This window comes from Lissotriton vulgaris, chromosome 6 (assembly GCF_964263255.1).
Source record: "Lissotriton vulgaris chromosome 6, aLisVul1.2, whole genome shotgun sequence".
In the NCBI taxonomy this organism is placed as follows: Eukaryota; Metazoa; Chordata; class Amphibia; order Caudata; family Salamandridae; genus Lissotriton; species Lissotriton vulgaris.
The window spans coordinates 13,894,835-13,913,493 of NC_141694.1; the positions used below are offsets into that span (position 1 = coordinate 13,894,835).

Here is an 18,659-nt window from a genome sequence, read left to right on the forward strand (position 1 = left end):
TAGAAGTGGCACTTCCACACTAGACACATTAAAGCCGCACACATCATCGCACAGCATTTAATCACAGCCAGCACATACCAAACTCGACCCTGCACTACCCACACATCAGGAACTACCATGAAAGCATATATTCCCCATGCATTCCTATGGGAGGGCAGGCCAATCTCACACACGCACTCAGAGTGCGCACACACTTTACACTGGGACCCAGTGTTAAAGTGCGCAGAAGCCAAAAAGAACTTACACCAAGCCACATATTAAAAGCAAAAAGTTTAGGGGTGAGTAAGGGCCAAGTCCAACAATCAGGTATTCTATTTATACCTTGTCCTGGGCTCTCGCGTGTCTGTATCGTGAGCCACTCTTTTGTACATTGTCTACGCTGTCTCTTATTCAGTGTCACTACTCTGATCTTTGGCCTTGCTAAGCACCTCGTTATCAGGAAGTTCCACAATTCTATTAATCATCCAACCCCACTTCTCTAGGTCCTCTTCCACCTTATCGGCTTGTTTTGTTTGCCTCATGGGCTCGGTGCCCGTGATCACCCATTCCATCAGGAGGCATAAGTATGAAACAAATTTTTTGTCGCAAACGCTGCGAATCGCAAAAAACAGTGTTTCCGACTAAAAATTTGCAAAACGCGATGTATGAGCAAAATCGCATTGCAATATTAAGGAATCGCAAAATTGGGGATTCCTCACTCAAGTTTGCGTAAGCATTTGAGGAATCCCAAATTGCGATTACTTAAATGCTATGCAACCAGCACCCAAGTTGTGCGATTTCTCCTTAAGAAATCGCAAATTACCACCGACTTCAAGTTGGTAGTAATTTGCAATTTCTCTAAAAAAATGCACTTTTTGGCATTTTTCAAGGTGCCATGTGGCGCACATACATCCCGTTTTGCAATTCTCAAATAGCGATTCTCAAAAAATCGATATTTGAGAATCGCAAAAACGGATTTTCATACATATGCCCCTAAATCCTTCTCCCACATCTGTGCCTGAGGGGCCTCTGGTGCTGCCAGTGCATCACTATTCTGCATTTAGCCTGCACTAAACCAAGCCTCACCCTGTGTCCTCCCATTCTACACTTCTTCCAGTCCTCGAGAATACCCAGCAGGCACATCTGTACCGTCCCCTCAACCCTGATCGCACCTGCGGGTGGCGACGGATTTTCTTATTTTAACTTTCCCCGTTTCACAGCCCTGTGGATTTTAAATTGTCGTGCTCTGTCCATTACTCACACTTGAATACACCTGGAGGGCCTCTGCAACGATGAATTGACTCAGGGCAGTGCCGCACGTCTTTTTGCTGCGCTGCTCAACGCCAAGGCGAAAGGGCAGAAATGCACCGTATTTACAAGATATGGTGCATTCCTGTCTTTGCAGCCAGCACCGGTGCACAATTTGCAGCCTAGCTCCAACTCAGGCATCTTTGCACCATGGTGCAACGGTGTCTGCATTGTTGGCAGGAATTTCTTCGTGCAGGGATAAAAACAATCCATGGAAGCTTTTTCCTCATTCCATGTACGGTGAAAACACTTTTCCTCAATGCGCCTGCCCTGGGGAGGCAAAAGGGTTTGGCCCTGCACCGGGTTTACATGATTTTGTAATTCTGGGGTAGCGTTAAAATCCAAGGGTTTTGCGTGAAAACACCCCCTGCAACCTCCATGGAACGCCTCTTTGACACAGAGTAAGGCAACGCAGCGGTTGTGCCGCATTCCCTTAATCCATATCTATTTTAGCCATGCAAAGCTACGCAAGATAGGTTTGCGTCGCCTCATATATATGACAATTAGAAATTATATGCACAAGCGCAAAGGCGGCGCCGGGCTGCACACATATGCACGGGAGCACGAGTCATGTGGCCCAACCACGTCACACGTGCCGCGCGGACACATGGTGCGACGCCCTTGCGCATCTTGATCAGCCTCTGATAGGTTGACTGAGGCAGCAGCCAATGGGCTGCAAGTGGGTGGGGAACTGGGATATGCTTGATTAGGCTGAGGCCAATGCATGCCAATAGAGACTGCAGGTTTGTAGGTAAAAAAGAACTTCATTTTGGCAGTCTCCTGCCTGAAGTCACCTCTGGTTCAAGTCAGTGGGGGAAATACATTCTCCCAATTATGTTTTTAAAAATCTCCCACTTCCCTCTTATACATGTAGGCATGTATGCCAATGGGAAACCCTCGCTGGGATGGGGCCCTCGCTCCTGCTGGGGAATAAATGAGGCGCAGGGGCCACTGTTTGTCTTCACAGGTTAGTCCCTGTAGAGCACAAATCTCTGCACCCCCCACCCCTGCCTCGTCTGATGCACTCATAGGTTAGGCTCCTATCAGTGCTGTCAAGTTGTTGTGGGGGTGGTTGGTGAGAGTAGGGGGTGAGGAAGTTGTTGGCACGTGATGGGATGGCAAGGGGCTAATGGAAGATTAAAAACAGGCCCAGCGGTGTCTTGAACAATGATTGAAACCACTATAAACCTGAGAGTGGCGCTCTTTGGTAGTCGTCATGGAGATAGCAGCTCTGTGTGCCCCTCTAAAGACTGGCGCCCTGGGCCCTGGCACAGCTCCCGATGCCTTCTAGGCATGAGCTGTTCCCTCGCTTCACAGTTACCTCCTCACCGACAGAGTGCTCACGGAAGAAGCAGGAGGACGGTGGTTTGCATAAAAGTTCTATATAATGTGTGTGTAATATTAACCGTGACGCAAGCCAGGGGCGGCTCTAGGCTCATGGCGGCCCTGGGCAGGGACCGTGGGTAGGGGGCCCCCGGAGGAACGCAGGCGCGGAGGCCAGTGAAGAGGGGGGGTCAGGGTGTTTGGAAGTGGAACAGAGCCGGAGGCCGCCAAATCCCTGCCAGGGGCCGCCACTCAAATATGTATCCATCGTCAAAGGATTATTATTTTAATGATATATATTGGCGTGGTGGCCCCTGGGGTTTGGTGGCCCTGTGCAGGTGCACAGCTTGCACAAGCCTAAGGCCGCCCCTGCGCAAGCACTGACGCAAGCACAGGTCAAGTGCAATATTCCATTACAGGAGCCCAGGAGAGAGGGCGGGCCATTCAGCTCTAAACCCTCCTCACATTCTGGCTTTCTGCAGAGTGTGAACCCTCAGCAGGGGCTGGGGCATTCCTGGGGGGAACAGGGAAAAGAAAACCTGGTGAGGATAAAAACAGAAGAGGCATGTAACACAAAGGGCAGACGACTCTATCCTGTTCCTGTATCGTCTGTCGCTTGTCACTGTCCTTATCAAGCGATTACTACTGTTCAGGGAGACCCCCGTTCATTATCACCAACAGGGCACTTGGTGCACAGGACAGTACCAGCAGGCAGGGCACTATCAGTCCCAGAGTGCATTCTGTGGGTTTCATTCCATAACCACCTTCTCTAAATCCCACCCTGTCTTGTGAGAGAACACTGCAGTCTTTCAGCTATAGTAAGAAACTGTTCATCTGTTTTGGAGTCCCAGGGGGTCATTGCAGTGCCTCTCCTGCATCTGTAGAGGTGACCCTGCCCATGGAGGTGCCTTGAGCAGGACCCCCTGGGCTGCAGTTCCTCTCTCCCACACATGCAGTAAACAAAAGACAGGCATCTCTCTCACAGCTCAGCTCCTGGAAGGCTGAGAGTGGTGCACCAAACCACCCATCAAAAGGCAGGACATCTGAGGCCAGATGTACAGAAGCATTTAACATTTCTTAATTAACCAAATCAAAATTTCGGTCCATTAAGGAATGCTAAATTCCCTTTCCATATGCACAGAAGCAGATAGGGAATTGCATTTTGCGATTCCCTAAACAGGAACTCGCAAATAGGGATTTCCTTTTTGCAATTTCCTAGTTATGTGTCCAAAGCATTCCAGTATTGTGGGCTTTAGTAATTTTTATTACCATTGACTCCAAGTCGATGGTAACCATGTGCAATTTGAAAAATGCACCCAAAATGCATTTTTTTGTGCCATGTAGCATGCACATGTCCTAAGGGCATGGGCGCGCTTTACATGTGCACCACATTTCTTTGTGGTGCATCAAGGGGGGGGGGGTCTAAGGCCCATAGGCACCCTTCGTTTTAGATTTCCTAATTTGCGATTTCCTATTAGGCCCATAGGAACGAATGGTTTAGCATTTTCTAAATACCAATTTCCTAATAGCAATTCCTACTATGTCGAAACATTTCCTAAATTGTGATTTCTTAGGTTTCACCATTTTGGAAACGCAAAAACAGAATTTCGTACATATGGCCCCTTGGTGTCCCACACCAGCTCAATGCAGACCGGGCAGCCCACCAAAATGCGGGACAACCCTGCAGAGAACAGGACGATTGTTGTGTTTTTATTTATTTTTATTTTAAAGTTTTATATAGCGCTGGCTAGAGCCCGCTGGTATCAGAGCGCTTCACATGAGTATCAGACCATAATTGCAGGTTACATCGTTACTAAGGTTACACATTTATTAGAGCCTGGCAACATATTGACAAGTAAGGTCGAGACAAACCAAAAGAACATATACGTAAGGGAAAAAGCAGGCAAGGTGAGAAATTCAGGGGAGGTGGAGGTGACAGCAGGGGAAGTAGACAGAGAATGGAGGAGGGAAAGAGGAGGGGAGGGTGAGAGACATTGCATGGAAAGAGGTAGGGGACTGGATCCGATCGTTCCTCACCGGTAGAAGCCAGAGAATCAGACTACCACCCTTCCTCTCCGATCCATGGAAATCACCTGTGGAGTCCCACAGGGTCATCACTGAGCCCGACCCTCTTCAAAATCTACATGGCCCCCCTCGCAGCCATCGTCCGACAATACGGCATCAACATTGTATCCTACACCGACGACACCCAGCTCATCCTCTCCCTCACCCGAGACCCCACCACTGCCAAACTCAACTTACAGAAAGGAATGCAAGACGTTGCAGTCTGGATGACCAACAGCTGCCTGAAGCTCAAGGCCGAGAAGACAGAAGTCCTCGTCCTTGGAACCACCCCTTCATCATGGGACAACACCTGGTGGCCGACCACCCTCAGAAACCCACCTACCCCCTCAGACCACACCAAGAACCTCGGCATCATACTCGACTCATCACTCACCATGAACTGACAGGTCAACGCCGTCACATCCAGCTGCTTCCACACCCTCCGCATACTTCGCAAGACCTTCAAGTGGATCCCCCCAGAGTCAAGGAAGACAGTCACCCACGCACTCATCACCAGCAGACCGGACTATGGAAACGCACTCTATGCTGGCATCAACAAGTCCCTACTCCACAAACTCCAGACTATAGAGAAAACTGCCATCAGACTCATCCTTTGCATCTCCCGGCACGAAAACATCAGCCAACATCTACGAAAACTCCACTGGCTCCCCGTGGAGAAAAGAGTCACCTTCAAAATGCTCACTCACGCCTACAAATGCCTACACAACAATGGACCCAAATACCTCAACGACAGAATAACCTTCCATGTACCCAAAAGAAACCTCCGATCTTCCAACCTCGCACTGGCCGAAACCCCGCGCATCCACAGAGCCGGAGCAGGTGGACGATCCTTCACCCACATCGCATCCAAGACCTGGAACGAGCTACGGGCAGACATCATATGCGCACCCTCCCTGAACACCTTCAGGAAGACTCTCAAGACCTGGCTTTTCGGCTAAACAGACCTGCGGAACCCTGACCACCCCTCAGCGCCTTGAGACCCTCACGGGTGAGTAGCGTGCTTACAATTCCCCTGATTGATTGATTGATTGAATATGTTTAAAACACACAATTTATCACTCTGTTCTCTTATATTGGCGTAAAGCACAGCTCCACCCCATTATTCCGCCCCATTGTTTGAAGTGTGAGGCCCACCTTTGGTTGACCTGTTAGACCCTCCTCCTCCCCTCACCCCTGACGTTCAGGCCTAGTTGCACCTCTGTCCAATGTATTACCTGAATATTCAGTAATGTGGGGATAAGTCTTTCTTCTACTGTAGCAAAGCAATTCTCCTGAGATGGAGCTCAGGATGCCAGTGGAGTTCCAGAGAGCCATCAGCATGCCTGCGACTTGCCTGTGACTTTGTTGAGGCCGGGGAGACATGTTTAGCATTTGCCAGATAAAAGCAAATAGGCTGTGGTCTGGCTACTACTGTGTGGGTGGCAATTAGTGATCTGCTTGTGATTATGATCAATGTGTCGACTGCAGTAGGAACAGTCAAGCACAAACTACCAGACGAGGTCCTCCCTGAACTGGAACACAAGCAACCCAGGACTGGTTTACTCTGATTGGGGCTGGTCAGTTGTGTATAGCTTGGGTACAATGGCACAGTAAGCACGGGACCCACGTCTGGGCATAATATTGTCACATAGGACGGTACATCAAACACGCGAGAGGTGATGGAAGGAATGCTTGAGATACGTCTAACCACGGGCAATTGCACGGCTATCGTTGCAACCCATTGTTCTTCTACCCACCAGACCACCTCAGTTTGGACCCAGCCATATGCAAATCGGTCTTGACCCTACTCCAATAGGAACTGTCCTGCCCAACCTGCCAAGCTAGGCCCTCCCAGAACCAGAACACAAGAGACCGAGGACTGGCTACAACCTAACTGGGGCACGTCAGTTGGGTGTTGGTTGATTCCATTGGCACAGTGAGCATGAGACACCCATATAGGCATACCTTGCCACTTGGGGTGGTACATCAGAATGCTTGCAATAAATCTAACCACTGGCAATTTCTCAGGGTAGATTTCGAACCCTTTGTTCTTTTGCTACCCCAGTTTGGACCCAGCCATATGCAAATCAGTCTTGACCCGGCTCCTCATGGCAACAGTCCAGCCCGAACTGCTAAGCCAGGATGCCTCTGGACAGTGTGAATGATGTTTTATGACACCAGTACTTTCTTCTTCGATTGAACATATCATACTGCTGCTGGCCATGGTCAGAGACAGACCATTGGAATTGATGACAACACTTGTGTTAGCTTGCCCAAGCGAGAGACCCAGTGTCTGACAAATCACTTTTTCCATAGAACGTCAGGGATTTCACGCAAACACGAAGTAGAGGCATACATGAGACGAGTGTTCCCCTAAAAGAAAGGAGCACAGGATATGTTGGGTAACTATTGACAACTACCATGCCTTAAAAATGGTGCATGTCAGTGTAATCCATCTGAGATGAAGGAGGAAGAGTCTAAGAGTAACAAATCAACAGAGAAAGAGAAAAACAGGGCCAAGGGCCAAAGAACTAGAGAAGCCGGCCATCCTTCATGCTGCTGAGGGGGATAAGAAGAAGTGGTATAAATGCACTCTTGGGTAGAGGAAGGGTCATTCCTATGAGTGACATACACCCACAAGCATGGCACTGAGTGCACCAAGCTTTAATTCACTGTGTCCGCTGATACCTGTCGCTTGCTTGGTACCCATGGGCTGTGACCTGAAAACAGACAGGATGTATGAGCCAGATGCACAGTGTAGTGCATTGATTTACTATGAGGCTATTAAATAGACTATTTCTCCATCACATGAATCTAGGTGGGCACTAACTGATGTGCATCAGTTTAAATGTTTTTAGTCATGTAAAAGTGACAGAAAAATAAGGAATGTATAAGTTTGAAAACCAATAAAAGAACAACAATAACAAGTTACATGCATATTATTTTTCAAGTCACAATTATTTTTGGCAGAAGAGTATACAGTGTGGGTCACACAGCAACCTGATGGTTCAAGTATAGTCTAAGCGTTACTTAAGTGTGAATGTTATAACTTTCTTTAGCTTTTATTGGGAGCATAAATGGGAAACATGTGAAACTTAGCAACATAACATTTGCATGGTTCCCAAATTAAATGTAACAGTAACTAAGCATTTTGATGGAATCATTGTTGTGAATTATTTGAGAACTATTAAATCAGTAAACCATAGTGCAGGCAGTCAATGCATTAAGAGTAAGCAGCGGAGAAAGCCCTGATTAAGTACTAAGTGATGGGCGAAACCTGTCAACAGTCTGTTGTACTGAATATCAGCATAGGGCCCTTTTATCAGAAAGAATTTAATAAAATGGTTCGACTGTAAATTGATGATGGGGCCCTAATTATGGGGCCATCGACGTAAAAGGTAGGATATATTTTGGGGGTAAAGGCATATGTAATTTCAAGTAAATAAATAACCAACATGCAGTGATATCTTTTGTTACTTGTTTTCAGACACTCAGTGACATCGCAAAAAAAGAGAATACGGGTGCCCATTACTCATACATAGACTTGTTCAGAACCCCAGTACTGAGGAAAATCTCCATCTGTGCAGGGATGATATGGTAATGGACATTTTAAAAATGTAGACATTATATTGTTTATTGTCTTAGCAGAGTTATTCCATGTGACTGCTTGTCTCCTCTTGTAGGTTTGGCGTGGCATTCTGTTACTATGGAATCGGCCTCAACATCACAGGATTTGGGCTGGACATGTACATGACCCAGTTCATCTACGGAGCCATTGAGATACCATCCAAGCTGGGTATATACATCTTCATGAACAAGGGTGGACGACGCAACGCGCAGGCCTGGACCCTGCTCATCACCGGCTTCTTCTTAGGCATAAACACGCTCATCCCAGTCTGTGAGTCTCTTCAGAGAACATGCTTTTGTTTCTGTTTCTTAAGCTACGTGGATGCATGTGTGAACTCCAGGGATGCACTTCATACAAGCAGTACAGAAGTATCAGCACTCTTATTGCTGATCCCTTACCCAAGTACTTAGTGCACACCACCATTTCCGGCACAACATGCAACTTCAGTTGTATCTATCTAAACACCCGATCTATGACTAAAAACCAGATCGACATATTTTTACTGTTAACTGATACAAAACCGGACATGTTGCTGTTGACAGAAACATGGCTTACTCCAGATTCCCTACCGGACATTTTGTCCGCACTACCAGCTGACTATTACATCTTGTCAGTAATCCGTCCATCAGGGAAAATTGGGGGAGGAGTGGCCATTATCATCCACAAAACACACCAATTTAGGCAACTACCATCCTTACTTCTGCAGAACTCAGAAAACATTGTTGTTAAGTTAGATAGCGTTAATGGAGCACTAGTAGTGGTCTTACTTTATCGCCCACCACAAACGATGGCCACATTCCCTTCCATTTTAGCAGAGCAGCTTGCCCTTCTTGCTACAAACCATTCTAAATTACTCCTGATTGGAGACCTAAACTATTGGTTTGACAATGTAACACTGGATCCTCAAGCAGCCGAGCTGAGAGACCTATTAAATGATATTAACCTGACCCAACACATTAATACATCGACCCATCAGAAGGGTCACAGTCTCGACCAAATCTGGACCTTGAACTTACCTATCCACTCTATTAGTATAAACCCTTGTAGCTGGTCAGACCATTTTAGTATAGTCTTCTAATTTCATAGGGAGAAAGTCACTCAATTCAGGCTACAAGCAAGCAGGACCATTCGGAAATGGAAAACAGCAGATATGCCTGCATTCCTAAACTCACTGAGCACATCTCTCCCTTCGCAGAGCACTGACATGGAGGTTGCAGATTCTAGGCTTAAACAATGGCTGAACAAAGCCGCTGATGATTATGCTCCCTCTATCAGCTTTGGCAATTCGAGAAGCATTGATGCCCAGAAGTGGTTTACACCCGATCTAAAGAAATTAAAATTGGAAGTACGACAGAAAGAGAGAGCATGGAGATCCAACTATCACCCACAAGACAGGGTAGCTTATTGCTCGGCTAAGAAAGTTTATCAAAAAATTCTTCTCCACCACAAGGCTGAATATTTCTCGACAAAAATTTTAAACTCTACAAACAGGTCGAAGGAGATATTAGCATTGTGAACGAGCTGTGCAACGATGACAGAACTTCCCCCCCGGTAGTTGAATAACTTCTTCAGTGAAAAAATAGTCGCCATTAAACAAAATATATCTCAATCCCCTGTCTGTGCCATCTTGGACTACTGCTTTTACAACCCCTCTACATTAAACTCCTTCCCCCTTATTGACCTAAAAACTTTCTCAGACTTGTTGACACGAGTAAAATCAGTATCCCCTGAGGATATATGCCCACCTCACATTATGAGGGAAATTGGACGTGCCATCCCTCATGGCATGATACCACTGCTTAACAAATCCCTTATTTCTGGCACAGTCCCTCGCAGCTTTAAACAGGCTTTACTAATTCCACTCACAAAAAAGCCCGGTATAGACCCTCTCGACCTCACAAATTATCGGCCTATTTCTCTCCTGCCCTACCTCTCAAAAATTTTGGAGGCTCATGTTACCAACTGCCTCTCGAAATTTATTGAAAACACTGAGTACCTGCAACCTAATCAGGCAGGCTTTCGGCCTTGTCACTCCACCGAGGCAGTGATGCTTGCCGTCCAGAACACCCTGAGGTCCAATGCCGACAAAAATCTCCATCAGGCTTTGGTGCTTCTCGACTTGTCTGCAGCGTTCGACACGGTTGACTATTCCATTCTGGTCAACCGTGTCAAACAAGCCGGCCCTAGAGATTCTGCTTTGGGCTGGCTGCAATCTTTTATATCGGAGCGCACCCAGTCTGTCCGGCTAGGGTCTTTTACAGCCCTCAAAATTAATTCTTTCTGTGGAGTCCCTCAAGGCTCCTCTTTGTCCCCATTATTATTTAATTTGTATATGCGGCCCCTATTGTTTTCCTTGAGAGATTATAAAGTCACTGCATATAATTATGCTGATGACTTACAGCTCGTTTTCACCCTGAACTCCTCCGATGCTGCTGGTGACTTCCAGGCTACTATGACCCATATTCAGAGGTGGATGACTTTGAACCATCTCAAGCTGAACCCGGGCAAGACCGAGTTGATCTTGCCCGGGAAGAGTGAGATCAGCTGGGGCCCCCATTTCTGGCCCCTGGATATGGGCCTTCCTCCTAAAAAATCTCACTCAGTAAAAAGCTTGGGAGTGACCATCAGCGAGGATCTCTCTCTGAAAACACAGATTGGAACAGTAGTCTCCTCAGGGTTCTTCCAACTGAGAAAAATCAAGAAAATTGCTCACCTTCTTACCCATTCTGCCCTGATCCAAGCAGTTATCGCCTTAGTTCTGTCCCGCATTGATTTCTCCAACAGTCTATACTTGGGCCTGCTTGCAGGTCAACTTAAAAGACTGCAATATCTTCAAAATCAAGCAGCCAGGCTGATTTGCAAGTTACCCAAGTGGGAATCCATCAAACTAGGACTAGAGAGACTATACTGGCTACCTGTGGCCCAGAGAGCCGTATTTAAAGCCGGTTGCATTATTTTCAAGGCCTTACAAGGCAAGGGCCCCCTGTTTATAAGACAGCTGATAGGTAGTGTGAGAAGTTGGCCTGGTATATAATGCTCACTAATTCTAGTGATCACTTTGTACCATGCCAAGCAACCCTTATGATGATCGGTTGTAAGTAAACCTTGTAGACCAGTTATCCTAGTGGTAACGTGGACAAAGCAGTCTTAGGCTAAACTCTGAAAGGCATGTGAAGCCAGCTGTATTACCATACACAACCCCCTTGAATACCAAATGAAAGACACCACACAGATAGATATATATTGAAAATATATATATATATATTTATTAACTACAAATATCCCCTGAACTCTTTATGAGCACAGAAGCACAAGCGTTAAACAAAACACAGTTTAAAATACACAAAAATTGCACAATATGGATGAGCCCTAGGGGCCACCTAAACCATATACTAAGAAAGTAGTATAAGAGATACCAGTCGATAGGGAAACAGGCCTAGGGCCTTGGGAATAACTGGAGCTGTTCGGGACTAGCAGTGACTAAGTCGGGAAAGGCCCGCGGGACTCGGGTGCAGTGTTTAAAGTGCACGTACTCACCAATGCAAAGTCTATGGTGCGTAAAGGTTAGAAAGTTAGATAGTTCGGAACCTCCCTAGTGACCTAGAAAGCTGAAACTTGAGACACAGGCCCTAGAGGTGTGTACCAGTGTGGGAACACCGGCGTTGCTGATTTACCTCGCCCACAGGAAGCGGGTGCATAGGGTCGAAGTAGTGTTGGGTTTCGTCACGCTGGTCGATGGTGCTTGGAGCTGAGGATGCTGCAGGCGGCTCGATGTGAAGAGTTCCGGTGGATCCAAGGGTGGATCTGAAGATGTGAAGACCTGAAAGCAGAGGGGACAATGTTCAAAGTCACTAGCCAGTGACTACTGTGGAACCAGATTGGAACCAGGCGATGTTGGGTGCAAACAGGCAGTGAGGTGTAGCTTCTCTCTTCAACCACGTGGACACCGGGGGTCGAGGACGTCCAGGAGTCGGTCAAGAGCTGTCCCACGCAGGCTTCTCGCTGTTGGCGGTGTCAGCAACTTGATTAAAGCAAACAGGCCTTGGCTAATGCAAGCCACGCAGGAGTCAAAAAAGGCGTGTTACTCGGACCAGCAAGGTCAGAGCCGGTGCTCCTTTTTACAGGAGCTAGGGCAAGTCTGGAGCAACCAGACCCGCAGTGTAGTTCTTCGGTTACATCGCCAAGATGGCCGCTGACCACATGGCTAGTGGCCGGAATGACGCGTCAAGTGGCACAATGCAAAAGGGCCCCACGCAGATCGTGGAGATACTGGGGGGCTGATCTTTGGTGCAAGGGCTGCTCGGCAGTGGGGGCTCTCAGTCCCCAAGGCAAAACGTCGAGGATGCCTCTGATGCTGCGCAGTCAGCTCTTCGGGTGTCTTCCAAGACGTCCGGTCCCAGGTGTCTCGGTGCCTCCACGGGTCCCTTCTTTGCAGGGACTGTGGATCGGGCGGCGAGAAGTCTGGGAGTCTGGATCTTGTCAGGCTCTGGGCTTGGGCTCCGGCGGGAGGTGGTGGCAAAGCAGACGTCGATTCGCTGGTTGGTACCTGTGTTCACAGGGTGGCCACTCCTAGGCCACAAGGGAGATGCTCTTCAGTCTTCTGTGCAGCAGAATGTCGAAGTCCAGTCGTCTTCTTAGTTTCAAGTTGATTCAGGATGATCTGAGGTGCTCTGGCACTGCTCCCACTCTTATTTCCAATCTGAGGGGTGGATCACCTGCTAGGTCCCTCCTCTGGGTGGGCCCAGGAAGGGGGGCGGTTACACCCCCTTTCCTTGGTCCAGCTCCTCGCCAGGCCTGGGTCTGGAAAGTCCCAGGACCGGTTTGGACTGGCTTATGCACGGGGACACCTTGTGTGCCCCGGGCATGTCTCAATCTATTCAGCCCTGTCCTACCCAATACACAAAATCCTGTCTGGGGTGGTGCTCGCACCTCCTAAGGCAGGAAACCCTTTGTCCAAGCCTCCCTCACTGGAAGGACTCCCAGCAGCAGGAGGTCAGACTTGTGTCTGTGGTGGCAGCATCCATTTTGTGATGCTGAGGCTCTGGTTAACTTTAACTAGGGTTAAGGCTACGCACATGTCGTGTCCCTCTAGAAGGGTGGAATGCTATCCCCGTCGACAGAACTGTCGAGGGGATAGTATTCCAAGTCGTATGACACCTTACTCGACATGTTTTGATAAAGCCAAACCAAAGTTAGCATATAACCGCGAGGATTATAATGCACTTAAGAGTATATGGTATGGCAGTATCCCGGAACAGCTTAGGGAGTGGTTCCCGACAGCTGCAGACAGGCTCAGCTCATGCTAGAGCACCATCTCACATGTAACCACGCACTCTGCCCCCAGGATTGCAGGGGCCTTCCATAGGAATGGCTTACAGGTTAGCATGTGTCCAGTTAGGGTTAGATATAGGGATACTATATCTAAGTAAGAGGTGATTACACCAACTTACCCCAGCTGAGTGATCAGCGGGCTGTGTCAAATATGGAGGCCAGGCCAGGGGTGGCACAAAACATGCTGCAGCCCCTGGTGGGCCTTGGAAACACCTATGCCCTGGGTACCTAGGGTACACTGTTACAGGGGCCAATGAGGTGAACCAGTTCCAATTTGTAATGCACCTAGGGTGCATTGGCAGTAATTTAGAGAGAGAACAGCAGGCTGTGGGTCTGATTAGCAGGCCCACAGCCACATTAAGTCATAAACCAGTGAAGCAAAAAGCAAAAATTTGGGGTGACCAGAGGATAGCAGACCCTACTCTCCTACACAACCCCCCCCCCCCAAACGCAGGGACATTAGACTAACCTTGACCAGTTGTGTCTTCATGTTCTAAGTGGAAGTACCTGGAGAGACCATCTGCGTTGCCATGGTCAGTCCCTGGGCGGTGCTCCACTGTAAAGTCCATCCCCTGTAGGAAAATGGACCACCTGAGTAGTTTGGGGTTTTCACCCTTCATCTGATTAAGCCATAAGAGGGGCTTATGGTTGGTCTGAATCTTGAAGTGAGTGCCAAACAAGTATGGTCTCAACTTCTTCAGGGCCCACACCACAGCAAAGGCCTCCCTCTCAATAGCTGACCAACGTTTTTCACTGGGGGTCAGCCTTCTGCTAATAAAAGCAATGGGCTGGTCCTGGCCATCTACATTAAGCTGTGAGAGCACTGCTCCCACTCCCAACTCAGAAGCATCTGGTTGGACAATGAACTCTCTTGAGTAGTCAGGACTCTTCAGGATAGGTGCAGAGCACATGGCCTTCTTCAGGTCATCAAATGCCTTTTGACAGTTTACTGTCCACTGAACGTTTTTGGGCATCTTCTTGGATGTCAGATCATTAAGAGGAGTCACAATGGACCCATAGTTCTTAACAAACTTCCTGTAGTACCCAGTCAGGCCCAAGAAAGCTCTGACCTGAGTCTGGGTAGTTGGAGGGGACCAGTCCTTGATGGTCTGGATCTTACTCTCCAGTGGTTGAACTTGGCCTCCACCTACAAGGTGGCCCAGGTATACAACCTTGCTCTTCCCTATCTGGCACTTCGTTGCCTTGATAGTGAGGCCTGCCTTCTGCAGAGCCTCAAGCACTTCCTTCAGGTGGACCAGGTGATCCTCCCAGGTGGAGCTAAAGACAGCAATATCATCCAGATATGCTGCGCAAAAAGTCATCCAACCCAGTAAGGACTTGATTCACCAACCTTTGGAAGGTGGCAGGTGCATTTTTCAAACTAAAGGTCATCACCACAAATTGATAATGCCCACTAGGGGTAGAAAATGCTGTCTTGGCTTTAGACTCCTCAGCTAACCTGATTTGCCAGTAGCCAGCTGTCAAGTCAGATGTGCTCAAATATTTGGCAGAAGCCAACTTGTCAATGAGCTCATCTGCCCTTGGAATAGGGTGTGCATCTGTCCTGGTGACAGCATTGAGCCCTCTGTAATCCACACAGAACCTCATCTCTCTCTTGCCATCTTTGGTGTGAGGTTTGGGGACCAGAACCACTGGGCTAGCCCAGGGGCTCTCTGAAGGCTCAATGACACCTAATTCCAGCATCTTTTGCACCTCAGTCTTTATACAGCCCCTGACATGATCAGGTTGCCTGTAAATCTTGCTCTTTACAGGAAGACTGTCACCAGTGTCCACCACATGGGTACACCAGTTAGTCTGACTGGGTGTCAATGAGAACATATGCCTGTATGCCTGCAGAACTTGTCTACAGTCATTTTGCTGATGTTCAGTGAGGCTGCCATCTAAGGCCACACCATCAACTGAGCCATTCTCAGGGTTCTGAGTGAGCAGGTCTGGGAGAGGGTCACTCTCTTCCTCCTGTCCCTCGTCTATAGCCACGAGCAAGCCCATGTCTTCCCTGTTGACATATGCTTTTAGTCTGTTGACATGGAGCACCCTGTTGGGGCTCCTGGGAGTTCCTAGGTCCACCAAGTAGGTAACCTCTCCCTTCTTCTCCAGAATTGTATGGGGTCCAGACCATTTGTCTTGGAGTGCTGCTGGGGCCACTGGCTCCAACACCCATACCTTCTGTCCTGGCTGAAACTCAACCAAGACAGCCTTTTGGTCATGCCAAGCTTTCTGTAATTCTTGGCTAGCCTCAAGGTTTTTGGATGCCTTTTCCATGTACTCAGCCATCCTGGAGCTGAGACCAAGTACATAGTCCACTATGTCCTGTTTAGGCTTTTTGAGAGGTAACTCCCATCCTTCCTTCACTAGACATAGGGGTCCACTTACAGGGTGCCCAAACAACAATTCAAAGGGGCTGAAGCCAACCCCCTTTTGAGGGACCTCTCTGTAAGCAAACAAAAGGCAGGGTAGAAGGATGTCCCATCTGCGCCTGACCTTTTCAGGTAATCCTTTGATCATACCCTTTAGGGTCTTGTTAAATCTTTCAACAAGCCCATTACACTGTGGATGGTAAGGAGTGGTGAACTTGTAGTTGACACCGCATTCCTTCCACATAGCTGTCAAATATCCTGACATGAAGTTGGCACCTCTGTCAGATATTACCTCCTTAGGAAACCCCACTCTGGAGAAAACTCCAAGTAAGGCCCTGGCCACAACAGAAGCTGTTGTGGTCCTAAGGGGAATTGCCTCTGGGTACCTGGCGGCATGGTCCACCACCACCAGCATGAATCTGTGCCCAGATGCTGTAGGGGGATCCATTGGACATACAATATCAATCCCCACTCTTTCAAAGGGAACCCCCACCACAGGTAGTGATATCAGGGGGGCCTTTGTGGTGCTACCTGCTTGCCACTGGCTTGGCAGGTTTCACAGGAGCGACAAAACTCCTTGGTGTCTTCAGACATGTGAGGCCAGTGAAAGTGAGGGACAAGCCTGTCCCAGGTCTTATTCTGGCCTAAGTGTCCTGCTAAAGGAATATCATGGGCCAAGGTGAGAAGGAAACCCCTAAATTGCAGAGGTATAACCAACCTCCTGGTTGCACCAGGCTTGGGGTCTCTACCCTCTGTATAAAGGAGTCCTTCATCCCAATAAACTTTATGGGCACCTTGAGCATTCCCAGCAGCCTCAGGAGCAGCCTGCTGTCTGAGGGGTTCAAGAGAAGGACAGGTTAACTGAGCCTGCCCCAAGTCTGCCCTAGAAGGTCCCCCTGTCCCCAGAAACTCAACCTGGTCAGATTCAAGTTCTTCAGAGACAGTTCCTTCAGGGGTCTGAAGACCAGCTTCCTGTGAAGCTTGATCCTCACTTGTAGGCAGTTGGGAAGGCACAGCCTTAACCCTCCTGTTCTTCTTCTTGGAAGGTGCTTGGTCCATTGTTCCAGGATCCAAGACCTGAGGTTCAGAGAGGCACTTTTTGGCCTTGACCTGGTCACAGCAAGGACATGTGATGATATCCCTAACATCTCTGCATGAGTCCTGTACTCAACTTCTGACCATAGAGAGCTCTCCAGGTCATTGCCCAACAAACATTCAACTGGGAGATCAGCACTAACCACAACTCTTTTTAGGTCAGTTACCCCTCCCCAGGAAAAGTTAACAACTGCCACACTATGGGTAGTGGTGACATTGCTGGCATTGGTCACCAGGTAATTATCACCTGGCATGTATTGTCCAGGGTCCACAAAGTTAGGTGTCACCATAGTGACACTGGCACATGTGTCCCTGTGAGCTTGAGCCACTTTGTTATTAATCAAAGGTGTCTGTCTGTATTTGCCCAGATTACTGGGACTTAGGTCAGGGGTCAAATCTATGTCCCCTTCACAAATAAGAACAGCCTGTGTAAGGGTTCTGACTAGGTCAGAATCTCCTTCAGTTCCCAAGGTGATACCCACTACCCCCTTGGTTTGTGGACCAGCACTGCTAGCTGTACTAGTGGGTGCAGGTGCCTTAGGGGCTGCAGTGCTGGGGGCTCCACCCTTTTTACACTCACTTGTCCAGTGAGAGGTGTTTTTACAAGTACTACACCAGGGTTTTCTTTGACCTTCTTTCTTCTTCTTCTTAGAAGTTTGGGACCCACCCTCTGCATTAGATTGGGGCCCTGGTGAAGACTTCTGGTCTTTAGCTTTCTGCTCCCCACCCTTCTGGTCTGTTTTCTTCTGGTCACCACCCTGGTTCTGGTTCTTTTGCTTAACTCTGGTTCTAACCCATTTATCTGCCCTCTTTCCCAATTCTTGGGGAGAGGTCAAATCTGAGTCAACCAAATGTTGATGCAACTGCTGGTTCTGACAATTATTTAAAATTTGTTCTCTCATCAGCAAATTATACAATCCTTCATAGTCTGTAACCTTGCTTCCCAGCAACCATCCCTCCAGAGCCTTAGTGGCACACTCAACAAATTCAGACCAGTCCTGAGTCTGTGTCTTCTGGGTATCTCTGAACATTAACCTGTACTGTTCAGTGGTTAAGCCTAACCCATCAATCAGAGCACTCTTCAGGACCAGGTAGTTTCTAGAAACCCCATCACTAACTGTGAGGAGTCTGTCTCGGCCTCTTCCTTCAAAGGAGAGCCACAAGATTGCTGCCCACTGCTCCTGAGGGATCTGCTGTACTTTGCAGGCTCTCTCATGTGCAGTAATCCATTTGTGGATATCATCCCCAGCTTTGTAGGGGGGCACAATCTTACTCAGGTTTCTGTTATCAAAGGACCTGTCTTTATCTTTGTGGATATTGCTGCCACCAGTGGGCTCTATTACCCCACTCTCTCTAGGCTGTCTTACTCTAGCAAGTTTCTCTTGGGCCAGGGCAACCTCTAATTCTTGTCTCTGGATCCTCAATTCAGCCTCTCTCATTTTGGCCTCATGTTCCCTTCTCTGAGGGCTAGTCATCTCCCTTCTGGAGTGACCATGAGAGCCTCTAAAGGCCTGGGAGGTATTGTATTCACCTGAGCGATTCCTCCTCCTCCT

General features: G+C 48.2%; 1 protein-coding gene across 2 annotated transcripts in view; it reads left to right on the forward strand.

Annotated features, from left to right (window-relative positions):
* Positions 1 to 18,659, forward strand: part of LOC147706702 (solute carrier family 22 member 7-like) — a 143,845-nt gene that overhangs the window by 24,687 nt on the left and 100,499 nt on the right. For both annotated transcript variants that reach the window (XM_086925844.1, XM_086925845.1), the window contains 2 exons: positions 8,162 to 8,271; positions 8,358 to 8,572. In XM_086925844.1, the coding sequence (XP_086781970.1) occupies positions 8,162 to 8,271; positions 8,358 to 8,572 (325 nt within the window). The remainder of the gene's footprint in view (positions 1 to 8,161; positions 8,272 to 8,357; positions 8,573 to 18,659) is intronic.